Genomic DNA, 13286 nt, shown 5'->3' with positions numbered 1-13286 from the left:
ACTACGAAGTTCCCGGATGGACCAATGACGCAGGAAGACAGTGCAGTTGTCATAGAAACTGCCAATCAATTTACGTATAAAAAGGGGTGGGGCAAAAACGACGACCACTGCTGGACTCTGCAGTCGCCTACTGTGTAAAACATTAGAAACAGAATTGGTTATACGATGGAATTCTCATTTTGTTATTCATTACGGGGACAATAATGCACTTGAGCATCCACGATGGACATTTTTAACTTGTGGACGCGTCTGACTTCATTGGTCGACGACTCCTCGAAGTGGCTCAGAAGCCACAACTGTAGCCTACGTATTAGGTGAAAGCATCAGTCTGGCGGTCCCTCGTTTATTCTAACCCAGTCCTCATTGGACTTCATAGTTTATGGTTTGCAAATTGCACTGCTTGTGTTCTCTCTTGGCTACATATTACCACTACTTGATATTGCCCCCAGTTTGCTCCCTGGCCAAAATGTGGTTAAATTATGTGACTACACAGATGTCAGAATCCAGCACTGGATGGCCTTAATGACAGATATGTTGTCCTTTTTGTTTTTTCCCCACATTTTACCTATTTGTACGGACATTTACTGACGAAAGTACATTGCCCTAGAGTGGAATGAGAAATATGTGGTATTGAAGGACCCATACTCTAGTTTAAAAGAAAGTTCTCATGCAATCAATTTTATTAAATTTTCCATATATGAGTCCTCTTCCATTTTAGATAGATAAGATATATGTTTATTGAACCCCGTGGGGTAATTTGTCCTCTACATTTGACCCATCCTAGTTACTTAGGAGCAGTGGGCAGCTGCCTCTCTTGTGCTGCACCCGGGGACCAACTTCAGTTCTGAGGCAAGTGCCTTGGTCAAGGGCACCTGCAGGAGCGCACCTAACTAATGGATGAGTAGCATTACATTGTAGGAATTTAGCAGATACTCTTATCCAGAGCAACAGAGCTACAAGTCAATTTTCCTAACCATTGTGCCACACTACTAAATGCATTCCAATATAGTGTCAAATATTCTTCCCAATGATCTTCCCAAGTGCGAACATATCCATTGAGAAACTTTAAAGAATATGTTTTGTACAAATACCTATTATAAACTTGCTGCAATGCATCAGTTTTAACTGTAAAAAAATAGTGAAATTAATTATTCAAGAACAGTTATGATATTTATGATAGATCTATTAATCTCAAAATAATTTGATCAATTATACAACATCATTATATTTCAAACATATGTGGCCAGATTTAAAAGCACGGGAGAATTTGCTAACATCTTTCTAGGAAGTTGGAACGCTATTAAGCCAGAGCTTTAATTGTTCAGTAGGGTCATTAAAAATATGTGTCCAGTTACCACAATGATAGCCTAGTTCTTTCGCAATTTCTTAAATATCTCCCCTTTTCTTAGAATAAACCATTTGCTCTTTAGTTCTTCTGTTTCTCAATTGACTGTCTAATTGTTTGGTGATTATGATTATGCTTTTCAATGTGTATGGTCAAATTAAATTTGGATATGCAAAATAATCCTGATCATCCATTTTAGATGGCACGAGGCACTTCTATCAGTCTTAAATGCGAGGTGTCCCTTATTTCCACAGTTTATGTTGCTAAATTAAAATGTACCATGTACCATCCCTTTCATTTCTATACCTTATATACCTTTACTTGATACAGTTCGAATAGTCACTTGCAACAATAAACAATTTAAGAAAACTTTCTACCCAGTTGTGTGGTAATAGTTAGCCCGAGTTTAGCTCTAACGCATTGTAACTCACAGCAACTGGACGGCAGTAAATTGAAGTTCGAGCTGTGTTATCTAAACATGTATGACTGTCTAGTTTACGGCATTCTAATGACTGAGACGTCGAAAGCGTCGACGCTTAGTATTTCTGAAAACTTGCCAAAATTACATAACACCTTAAATGATAAGCAGCAACTCCGGGACAATGCAACCGAATGCATGCTGTAGAAGTTAATTAGCTACATGCTAGGTCGTTAACAAACTGAAGCCGAACAAGTTAAATGATGCTTTAAATGTAATACATAGTTTATATATAATATACAATAGTGAGACCAAGTTATGTTTTAATGAACATAACATAACGTCACACAAGTAAGGCCCGCATCATGACTGCTAATCATGACTGCTATTGCGTTGAAGTTGTTCTCTCTTTTTTGCCGTGGTCGCTAACTTGGTGTCACATGAATGGAATCATAACGTCACATGACATGAAGCAGGAAGAAATACTGTTAGCAAGGAAGGTGTAGAAGTCAACACCGTCTTAGTATTCAGCACTTTAATCCAATTTTAAGAAAATGAGTGCCAGTTTGGACATAAGACTTAAGCGAGCCAATAAAGTATATCATGAGGGGGTAAGACGCCCATATGTCTATTTTATTTCGGCTTTGTAGGTAGAAGGCTAACTAACGTTAGCTAGCAAGCCCTTGTGCCGCGTTATGTTCATGCATTTTCATTAGGTTAACGTTAACGTTAGCTGATTATTTCACATGTGCCGTTCATCTCACTGATTCAAATTCATGAATATAGCTTTTGCTATTAGATATACAATTCGGTTCTTAACATTGCAATGTTACTGCTGCCTTACACTAACTCTACGCTATAGCCTGTTCACTGAACTGTCTGACAGAAACTGGTTATTTGCACAACAGTTGACTTGGTTTCATCAACAGTTTTTAATCACTGATTTCGTTAAATCTGTTGCACAAACCATTGAAACAACCTGTCATTTGTAACGTACTAGACTGAACGTTTATGGTTCTGTTACTCGGTCATATCTTTTCGTGTGTGTAAGAAAAAGTGGGCAATGCGGCCCGTTTTGCGGTAACTAACATATGTATGTCTTGACAACTCCCATAAGATAGACCCTAATTAAATTTGTAATCTACGCATTTATTTTTATGTAACGTTACTTCGGAGAATATACATAATGCAAGATTATGTAAACTAGCCTGTCTGTTGCAGTGTCCATGAAGAGTGTCCAACAGTCATCTCTTTGCATTTTTCAACCAAGATTTTTATTGAGAAGGAGCACACGCACACACAATCTCTCTTTTTCTCTTTCTGTCACAGGCACACACACTTGCAAAATGTTTAGTGAATGACTCCAGTGTCTGTGTTGGGACTGAGGTCCCTCAGTACAGGAGTTGTAGGGAGCTTCAGCTATGCATACTACTATCACGGCACACTCACTCGCCGGATGGTTTCTTCACACTGTTGGTAGGGATGGGCTAGGCGTAATTCAGTGTCTTTGAGGCCTGAAGCATATTTGGACCCCTCAATAATTTAATTGCTAATAATGGGTTTTAAAATGCATCTTATGTTAAAAGGGGGGCCTAAAATGTTGACAGTGTATCTGGATTAAAAACAGTCTATTCTCTGTAATCATGACACGGACAGTGGTGAATGTAACATAAATCCTTCACCTTGCATACATGTTTCATAAACAATAACAGCAAGGTAAAAACAAGATAAAAATCTAGTACTGCTACTAATGGATTTAGTTCCAAAGCAGTGTGTAAGATGTGTTTAAGTTAGCACAGAAATTTTAAAAACATTCAAAATGGTCTTTTGTTTCCAATGCTGCTGGAACAAGACCCCGTGCTACGTGTGTGTGTGTGTCTTTTTTCTGTATGTTTGATGGAGGCCATGCTTGTCTCAAATTTTTCCAAAGAGGCCAGTTTTGGTACTCTACTGGTATTGGTAATCATCTCACACTAAAAGCTACTGTAGAGTGGCAGAAAAGAGGCAGTGGCCATAGAAAGTGAACGTCAGCCTGGCAATGCAAGGCTCCTGATCTAACAAAGCCCCTTTCAGTTCACTTTGGGTGTTGGGTGTCCCAGAAGCTTCACTCTCTGCCACATTTGAAGGACACTGGACAGAGCCCACGAGAGAAGGAGGCTTGTCTGTACTTGTGCTGTAGGCTCTTCCAAGTGCATTTGCGCCTTCTTATAAACATAGTAACCTTGATGTTTGTTTTAATTGAAAATGCTCATAAAAAACAAACAGAATATTTTGTCTTGAAATTCCAGAATTATTGGGCCTAACCTAGTTACTCGTAGTTTATACTGCCAGTGTTCTAGGTTATTAGTGTACCCCCTAGTGGATTTGTGGTCTTGGGAACTTGAGACAGACCTGGAAAGTCTTGCAAATTGCAAATTATCAACCGAGTATGAAAATCAGGATTAAAATGCACCTGATATTTGCTGGGGTTACTTGACCTGGATTTGATTAAATTTAGTATGAAAAAGAAAATGGAAGTGGAGTGGGAGGGCTGCTGGGTGACTCATCCTGTTAAGGCACTCTCTAGTGGAAGGGAAGTGGTCTGGTTTTAATTCCAGACCGTGCCAGTGCCGACTGTGGCAGCCCCTCAGTGCAACACACAGCTGGTGCTAATGGCACACGGGGAAAGGAAGGTTTCAGTCAGCCAGGATAACAGCATTTCATAGCTCACTAGTGACCCCCGCTGATTGATTGGGCGGCTGCAATCCCCCTTTTGAGCTTTACATAAAGTCTTCCTCCAATCCATGTCAGCATGTGCCTGAATCTGATGTCATAAGAAGGAGCAGCTGACATCACATGCTTCAGAGGAGAGTACATGCTTGTATGCTCTCTCTCTCAGATTAATAGTGGAGATTGCGGTAATGAGTGCTGGTTATGAGTATATTTGGATGTTCTAAATTTGGACGAAAAGAGGGGAAAAACATCTTTAAAAATGGAAGTGGGATTGCTGGGTTGGCAGTTCAGTGGTTAAGGAATTGGGTTTGCAATGCAAGGACTGAAAGTTTGATGCCCTGTTAGAGCACTGGTGTTGTATTTTTGAGCAGACAGTCAGAATTGCTTCAGTGAAAAAACACAGACCCCTACATTTTTTTAGAAATATAAATTTGGTGCTCAGCGTGGGGCTGTGCATGTTCAATTCCCACCCTAATTTTGCATAGCCGACTGTAACCAAAGCCACATTCAAGCGCAAACCCCACTGCTGATTCAGGAGTGCGTAGAGAGCTGCAGTTCTCTGACAAAACATGTGGTGTTGCCGATCTGCTGCTTTTCACACCACAGAGTACAGCTAAGCTTGCACAGAGAGGAGTCGGGGGAGGACTTTTCATATGCTATTTTAACATGCAGTACATGGGTGCCCAATCAACCAGCAGGAGTTGCTAGATAGTGATGAAACATGGACCCCCTAACTGACTGGACCCTCCAGTGCCTTGACTCAATGAGCTACTATGTAGTCTTAACAGACCCCTCGATTGAAAGAAAAACATAAACTTCAAAATTACATTAGGTCTCTAACAACCTTAATCATTTTGGACCACCATAGACTATCTTAGCACTAGCTCCAACAGCAGGCTACAACTAACCACCTTGTCCTTATCGTGCACTTTTATTTCACAGGAAGTGCTCGCAGGTGTTGTGGTGATTATCAGTAAGGAGGCAGTCCAACATCAGGGCATTTCTCTCACAATGGAGGGGATTGTCAACCTCCAGCTCAGCTCTAAGAGTGTGGGCGTATTTGAAGCATTCTACAACTCTGTCAAGGTGAGCAAGACATGGTACACCATAGCATGGATGTCACTGCGCGGAAACTATTACTGGATCTAACTTTATCTCTATTTCATTTTTGGATAATGAGTCAAATTCCCATGCAAGTGGTAAAAGTGATGATGAAATGTTCAAGTGTGCAGGGCTTGGGAACTTTTGAGATCTTCCTTCCTTTTGTTTAAAAGCCTTCTTATCCCTCTTGTAGCCCATCCAGCTAATCACCAGCAACATCGAGGTGGTGAAACCAGGGAAGGTTCCTGGGGGAAAGACCGAAATCCCCTTTGAGTTTCCACTCAATGTCAAGGGCAACAAAGTGCTGTATGAAACCTACCACGGCGTCTTTGTCAACATTCAGGTACAGGCCCGGCTACAGAGCCCAGGCAATCAAGGTGGTCTGTGACCTAGATTTCCCCCTCAAAACAAACACAGCCCAGTCCGGCCAGAAACCACACCTCCCACAGCACAGCCGCTCTGAAAGCACTGCCTATTAATCTCTGCCACCACCCCCAACCTGCACTACACCTGTAAAGCACAAACACCACAGCTCCCCACGTTTGTCCAAGTCCCCACCTCCCAGAGACACACCACACTTGTGAAATACAGTTTTTTCTATGTAAGAGAGGCACACTCTGTCTGCCTCAACTGACTCAGTGTCAGGATATTGTTAAAGTGTTGTTAAAAGGGGCTGTCCAATGGCTCATTGGGTTAAGGCTCCGTGGTGCATGGATGAGCCTCATGGCCTCAGATCAAATCTGGACCATGCCAGTGCTGGCTGTCCACCGCAGGGAATGCTCAGGGAATCGCATGGGACAGTTTAGTCGCATAGGGTTCTGCCTCCATTGCTATCAAACGACCCCTGCTGGTCAATCAGGCACCCACAGATTGCAGTCAAAGCTGCATATAAAACGTCTTCCACCTATTAACTATAGTCTGCGATGTATACAGAAGCAGCTGGTGACACCACATGTTTCGGAAGAGGACCATGGATTTCTACACTCTCCCAAATCTGAAGTGGTGTTTGCAGCATGACATGGCTGCGGTTGCAGACGATTGGACATTCCAGATTGGGGTGGAAATTGATATTTGCAGCCCCATGTTGGGTGACAAATTTATATTTTTAAAAAGTGTAAGTAAAAATGTGCTTTTGTTTGGGTTGCCATCTGCCCGCGAGGAAAAAACCCAGATCACCACACTTTTTTATATTGGCTGCTGAATGTCAGGAATGAGGAATAATTATATTTGAAAAGCAGAAATTAATAGACGTTTGGTGTTGTCATTTTACATTAAAAAAAAACATTAACTGGTGTAGTATATTCCTTTATGTGTAATAATCGGTTCTACATTTAAGCATCTTCCAGACACAAATGTAATGGCCAACAGAAATTGTGTTGGTTGACAGAAATTACTTATTAAGCTTCTCCAATATGAACCTTGCGAAACTGGTCAAGTTCGGTGAGCATGTACTGAATAATATGCAACTGAAACCTCACTAGTCAGCACGCCTTATTCTTTTTGGCCAGTTTCATTAGATAGTACACTGCGTTCTCTGCTTTCTTCACTACAATAGGCCTTCCCTCTCTGTAGCCTTCCTTGTTGCTGTATCCAATCACAACTCACAAGTTGTTGTTTTTTTGGCCTCCCTGTTGAACTCTTCAGGCCTGGCTGCAGATGTGGCATCGTAGAGTTTTTCAGAAATGTTACAAAACAGATCTTGTGACAGGAGAACAAGCCATTGCCCCCCCCACACACTACACACACCACACTCACACACACACACACAAACACATCGCCCCACTCTTGACTCAAATGCAGCATCAGAGCCCCACCCCTCCCTCCTCTGCCCTCCTTTTTGGAGATCTCGCCCACGTGGGTGGTCAGGAAGGCAAGTTCCTGGAATGCTTTGTCAGTAATTACGGCTGAATCTGACTGTTTACCACACATAGACTCCTGCCACTGCCAAGCCAAGGGACTTGGGCAGGAGGAGGAACTGACCACATCTGAAGGAGGTGACAGGATGGAGTGGTGTTGGGGTGCAATGTGAAGGCTGTGAAATATAAGGTGTGGGTTTCAGTCGAGAACTAGTAGCTAACCAGAGTTGGGGTCTGAGGGCTGGTACAGGGTATCTGCCCATGTGACTGACAGCAAGTTAAGGATTTAAGTGTCGTGCTGTCTTCACTGTGTGAAATTGTGTTTCCCCCCCCCCCCCAAAACATTCTCAACACCTACTCCAAAAGCATGAATAATGTTGATCTACAATATGTCAATGTCTTTGCTGTCTTAGTACACCCTGCGGTGCGATATGAAACGTTCCTTGCTGGCCAAAGACCTGAGCAAGACCTGCGAGTTCATGGTCCACTGTCAGGTGAGTGGAGTAGCATCAGCTGCTCTGCTGAAGTACGTCACACCACAGTATCAGTAGTCTAACATAAAAATACATTTCTGTTCTTTTTATGTGCCCCCTTGCTTATTTCGATGCCGTTCATTCGGTTGCCATAAATCAGCTCTGTTCATGTTCATCCCTTGGGATTTGTGATTGGCCCTTACCTCTCTTGCGTGCTCTCTCTCAGCCTCAGAAGGGGAAGCTGCTACCCAGTCCAGTGGACTTCACCATCACCCCAGAGACTATGCAGAACGTCAAAGAGGTAGGGACATCGAGGTCCCAGGTTTTACCCGATGACCTGGCCACCGTTGGGCCAATTTTTCACCCCACCTGAGACACAGGCAGAGACCCCTTCCCCCTACCTCCTAGCCTGCAGCAGAGTCGCCCTTCACATCCATGTCTCCATGTCTTATTATTAGTTATTAAGTTATGAAACACTCTATAGCCAAAATTGAAAGACTATTAAAAAATAAGGCTTAAGTAATTCAAATTAAAATGCATCTAATTTGACCTCACTTTCAGTGTTAGTTCTGAACAATCCCCATTCCCAATGCGCTTGTACTGTTCTTCTGTAGTAGGAGTTAAGGAGAGGGGCTGCTACAGAGACACACACACTGGAGGGAGAGAGCTACTGCACTAGTATCTAAACTCCAAAGTCAGTACTGTTTTTCTGTCCATTTTTAAGTATCAGTAATTTTGTCTCAAACCAGCTGTATCAAGTACATCATTTGTGGGAGGGAACATGTGACGGTGACAAGTGTATGTAGTTAGATTTCTTGACTAGCTAGCCAACAGTGACCTGCTGCTAGCAAGGAACCCAGCATTGTTTTTTTTGACTGTTAGCAATTGACTCAGAAGATTAAATATTTGAAGCTGGTAAAGATTTGACTGAGCTGCCGACTCCCAGAGCACCTGCAGTGTCTGGTGTGGGCTAAAACTAGTGTTGCTCAGACACTGTTATAAAATGTTGTTATAATGGAGAATTGTTTAGAACATCTAGGTTCGTGGTGTTTGTAAAATACAGTTTTGAAAGGAAATGATCGGCTATTTTATTTCCTGATCAATGATTTGTCTGTATTAAACAACACTAACCTAGATGTTCTAAATGGATAATCATTGAGAACATCTAGGTTAGTTTGGTTTGTAAAATACAGCGTTAAAAAGAAATATTATTCTCTATTATTTTACTTCCTGATTAAGGATATGTCTGTTAAATTGTAAGTTTGGTACTTTGAGAGCATAACAGTTTTAATGCTAATGTACATTAGACTAGCTTCACATCGTTTACAACTTCCTGTCTAAGTCACACCTACTTCTGGTTTATCCAGATACAGATAGGTAACAGATACAGATTGTGCAGTGTGCATAGTTCTGTGCAAGATACAAACATTCCATCGTGAGACACACTCCTTCCTGAGCGGTCAGGAAATTAGAAAATGTTGAGCTTCAGCAGTGGCAGAGATCATTTTCAGCGTGAAGCACTGAATTTAAATGAACAGAGCACTGGGGTACAAGTTTGTTGTCTCTGGCTTCAGCACTTGTTGGTCTTCTCCTTTCAGAGAGGCTCTCTTCCTAAATTCATGATCCGGGGCCGTCTGAATGCTACCAACTGTGTGATCACACAGCCGCTGACAGGGGAACTGGTGGTGGAGAGCTCAGAGGTGCCCATTAAGAGCATCGAGCTGCAGCTGGTCCGGGTAGAAACCTGCGGTGAGCGCCAGCCTCCTGCCTTTGTTAGCCAGTACCCTGTACCCGCAAGCTTGCGTTGTGCACATGACAGGTCATGAAGACCACTTACCAATACTCCGCCCACTGTATCAGAGTAGCCAATCGCTACTGCTAAAGTCGTTGCTTGAGATAAAACTAAGTAGTTTGAAAAATGTACCATGATTGATCTGGAAAAAGTGATTTAGTCCATTTTTCCTGTACACTATATATATGTAAAAATTATTTCCTTGCAGAATACAGTTTGTAAATGGAATATTGTATTAGCTTGGATTTATGCTTCAAGATACATATACTCATTGATAGTGCTGGATAATAATAGAGTTAATTGTTCATGGTCTCAAATACCTTTTTATCAGGAAATGCAAGAAAACAGTAATAGTTGTTGTGGTATTAGTAATGCAGCAAGATACCAAGCCCTCATAGTGCTCAATTTGTATTTGAAAGAGATGATAAAGAAACACTTTATGACTGCTCACTCTGGGTGGGTGACCGGAACACAACCGGAAGTGAAGTGTGCGGTAACTGATGGGAAACTTAACGCCTTCTTGACCATAGGATGTGCCGAGGGCTACGCCAGAGACGCCACGGAGATCCAGAACATCCAGATCGCAGAAGGGGACATTTGTCACGGCCTGCCCATCCCCATCTACATGGTGTTCCCCAGACTCTTCACCTGCCCCACACTCGAAACCACCAACTTCAAAGTTGGTGAGTTAAAATGACGTGTGCCTTGGAGTAAGGCACTACACTGTGTTGCATGGATGAGCCCCACAATCTTGCGTCAAATCCAGACCGTGCTACTGCCGACTGGCCAGTAGCTCCATAGGATGACGTGTTAAATGCTGATTGCATCAGGGTAGGGGAGGGTTCAGTCCGTTAGGGCAGTGGTTCCCAAACTCGGTCCTGGGGTTCCCCTATGTATGCTGGTTTTCTTTCGGACGACAATCACAATCCTGTAATTTTAACATGCTGCTAATTTTTCTTAATTCCATGTTCAGAGAGATTATTTACCCTCTTAAGCCATATTATGTCAGAAATAACTGCATGCCTTGAAGAATAAAATACCCATGTTGATATTGTGCTGAAGTGTGCTTACTGTACTACAGTGCAAGCAATTACATAAAGAGGAAACAATGGGCAAATCAATAGGCTCCTAATTAGGTTTCTGAACACAAGTTTATTTCATAATATTTCCTTAAACTTAAAGGCAATGCAGGTTTGACTCATTCTCATTTGCTTTGTCTTTGAATTCATCTTCCAGCTGGTTAGTTTTAGTGGCTAGGTGTCCAGTTTCACCAATTAGGAGTGAATTGATTAACCTCAGTCTTTTAATTGGAAGTTTTATCTCTTATTATACAATTGATTGCAATACAACACAATAAGCACAGTATTAACATGGGAATTTTTCATCATGGCATGCATAGCTATTTCTGACATAATGCGGTTTAAGAGGGTAAATTATCCATCTAATTGTGAAAAGCAGCTAATTAAGAAAAACTAACAGCTTGTTAAAATTCTGGGATTGCCACTGGTCGTTACAAAAACCAGCATACACAGGGGGGCCCCAGGACCGAGTTTGGGAACCCCTGATTTATGGGTCTGCATCTCATTGCTCTCTAGCAACCCCCGCTGGTTGATTGGGCGCCTGTGGACTACCGATTCCACTCGTGACAAGAAGCAGACTGGCAACATCGCGCGTTTCAGAGAACCGTGGATGCCAGTTCTGTATTGCCGGTGGATCGCAGAATATATCTGAAATCTAGTCCTTTTTTTGTTGCGCGCTGTCACTGTATATAAATAACAATTTTTTCCTCTTTCCGCTTTCTTTCAGAATTTGAAGTGAACGTGGTGATGGTTCTGCACGATGACCACCTGATCACTGAGAATTTCCCCCTGAAGCTGTGCCGGGTGTGAGGCCCCTCGACCATGACCACGCTTTCAGCATACCAACGCTGGATGCGATGGATATCAATTCAGACTTTTGATCAAAGTGCCGCAGTAAAAAAAAAAAAATTTTTTTTACTGAAGTTTTGTTCCAGATAAGTTTTTTTTTTTTTTTTACATCACGTGACTCTCTGTATAAATTGAACACTTGTGAGTACTCTGTATTGAACGGGATTAAAGGCGACTCAAAAAAGGCTGACAAATGTTCAAACACATTTGACACTGCGTTTCTGATGGTTAAGACAGAACTCCCCGTCCTGGAAACAGAGTGCCTCTGGATGGAGTGTGAAAGTTTCCCCCTTGCTTAGCCGCAGGGGGCTGCTTTTAGACTGTGCATCACGAGGAGGGAATCGCAGGAGACAACGTGCAAATGAGGGCCAGGAGCGTTGCCCAGTTTGTTTTGCTTTCCAGGGATTTCTGCAACCCTGTGAATAAATCAGCCGAGCCCGAACATGTCAAAGTGTTGATTGAATTGCAATTCACACCCATTTCGTGTGATTCCCAGTGTTAAAAATATCATTTGTATAAAAAGCCATATTCATTAGGGGCAAAGTTGCAACAAGACAAAATTTATCCCTACTGCTTTTACCGATTTCAACTCCAGAAACATTTGGAGCTAGCATGACAGTAGCATCTTGTATTGCTCCCACTTTTACACAAAACCAAATCCAAGTCAACAGTTTAAAAGATAATTTAATTTAAAACACCATTGCATATTAACAGATTAAAAGAGTTCTGAAATCACCAACGATAGATGTTGGTCCATTCAATTAAATACTGGTGCTAACAAGACCACTTCAACACCTAAGCAAACTTTATTTACTTAAGACAATACAAGCCAAAATATTGAAAAGGTGGCTGAACCAGTCTTAACATGCAATAACAAACATAATTGGTTTAAACTAAATTTCGCAATGCAACTTGTATGTCTTGGTACACTAATCTACATTCAGTTTTGAACATTTCTACGCACATTAAGTACAGCATTCAAACAATACGCAGAGCAGTGATGTAAGGTCTATAAAATAACGCATAATAGTGCTCAAATACTATGAACAACTGCCCACTAGTTACAAGGAAATCAAAATTAAAAAACTTTCTAAAGTTCACTTTAGAATAAAACAATGGCATATAGTGATATTAAATAAAATAAATACTGGGCATGATCAAAATTAAACAGGTGAATAAAGGAGACTGGCTAATTACTGATGGCTATAATGAATGTAACTTTCTGGAGAAGCAGGGTTTGACTGCAGCAGCACCCCACGCCTCACCCCCTATTGGCACAGCCCGTTCCCCGTTCCCGTACTGGAGGCGGGGCTCAGGAGGAGGGCGGGGCGGGGGTGTGGCCTCTTCGGATGCGGCCTGGCAGCAGAGGGAAGTCCTCCGGCAGGAGAGCGTGCTCCCTGCAGGTGGGGCAGGTGCTCTGCTCCCTCAGCCAGGACCTGATACACTGCACAGAGACAGGCGTACGGGGAGGAGAGGACCGTGAGGAAACTGCCTTTATACACCACAGATCGGAAGAGTTTGAGTGGCGAACACAAATGCTCATTTAAAACACTTTAGCCCTTTTGACACCAGTACAATTCCTGCAGATTACTGAGAAATGTATTTTCACCAAAATGAGCCAGTTATATTGATCAAATTCTTTTGATTCAGGAATGTGCAGC

The 13286-nt window shown here is 42.2% G+C and overlaps 2 protein-coding genes across 5 annotated transcripts in view; one reads left to right on the top strand and one right to left on the bottom strand.

Moving 5' to 3' along the window:
* Positions 1–2210: 2210 nt before the first annotated feature.
* vps26c (VPS26 endosomal protein sorting factor C) lies at positions 2211–12076 on the top strand. The gene is made up of 8 exons (XM_064351217.1): positions 2211–2374; positions 5418–5561; positions 5770–5919; positions 7846–7926; positions 8132–8206; positions 9504–9654; positions 10228–10380; positions 11504–12076. Exons 1-8 carry the CDS (start codon positions 2318–2320, stop codon positions 11584–11586), a joined length of 894 nt encoding a protein of 297 aa, XP_064207287.1. The 5' UTR covers positions 2211–2317; the 3' UTR covers positions 11587–12076.
* Positions 12077–12291: 215 nt separating this feature from the next.
* The window catches only part of ttc3 (tetratricopeptide repeat domain 3), a 34544-nt gene continuing 33549 nt past the window's right edge, over positions 12292–13286 (bottom strand). For all 4 annotated transcript variants that reach the window (XM_064351215.1, XM_064351216.1, XM_064351213.1 and 1 more), the window contains exon 46: positions 12292–13069. In XM_064351215.1, coding sequence (XP_064207285.1) covers positions 12938–13069 — 132 coding nt within the window. In that variant the 3' untranslated portion in view covers positions 12292–12937. The remainder of the gene's footprint in view (positions 13070–13286) is intronic.

This window comes from Anguilla rostrata, chromosome 9, assembly GCF_018555375.3.
Source record: "Anguilla rostrata isolate EN2019 chromosome 9, ASM1855537v3, whole genome shotgun sequence".
Lineage (NCBI taxonomy): Eukaryota > Metazoa > Chordata > Actinopteri > Anguilliformes > Anguillidae > Anguilla > Anguilla rostrata.
Note: the sequence above shows the minus strand (reverse complement) of the source record. Positions and strands in the feature narration are given on the sequence as shown.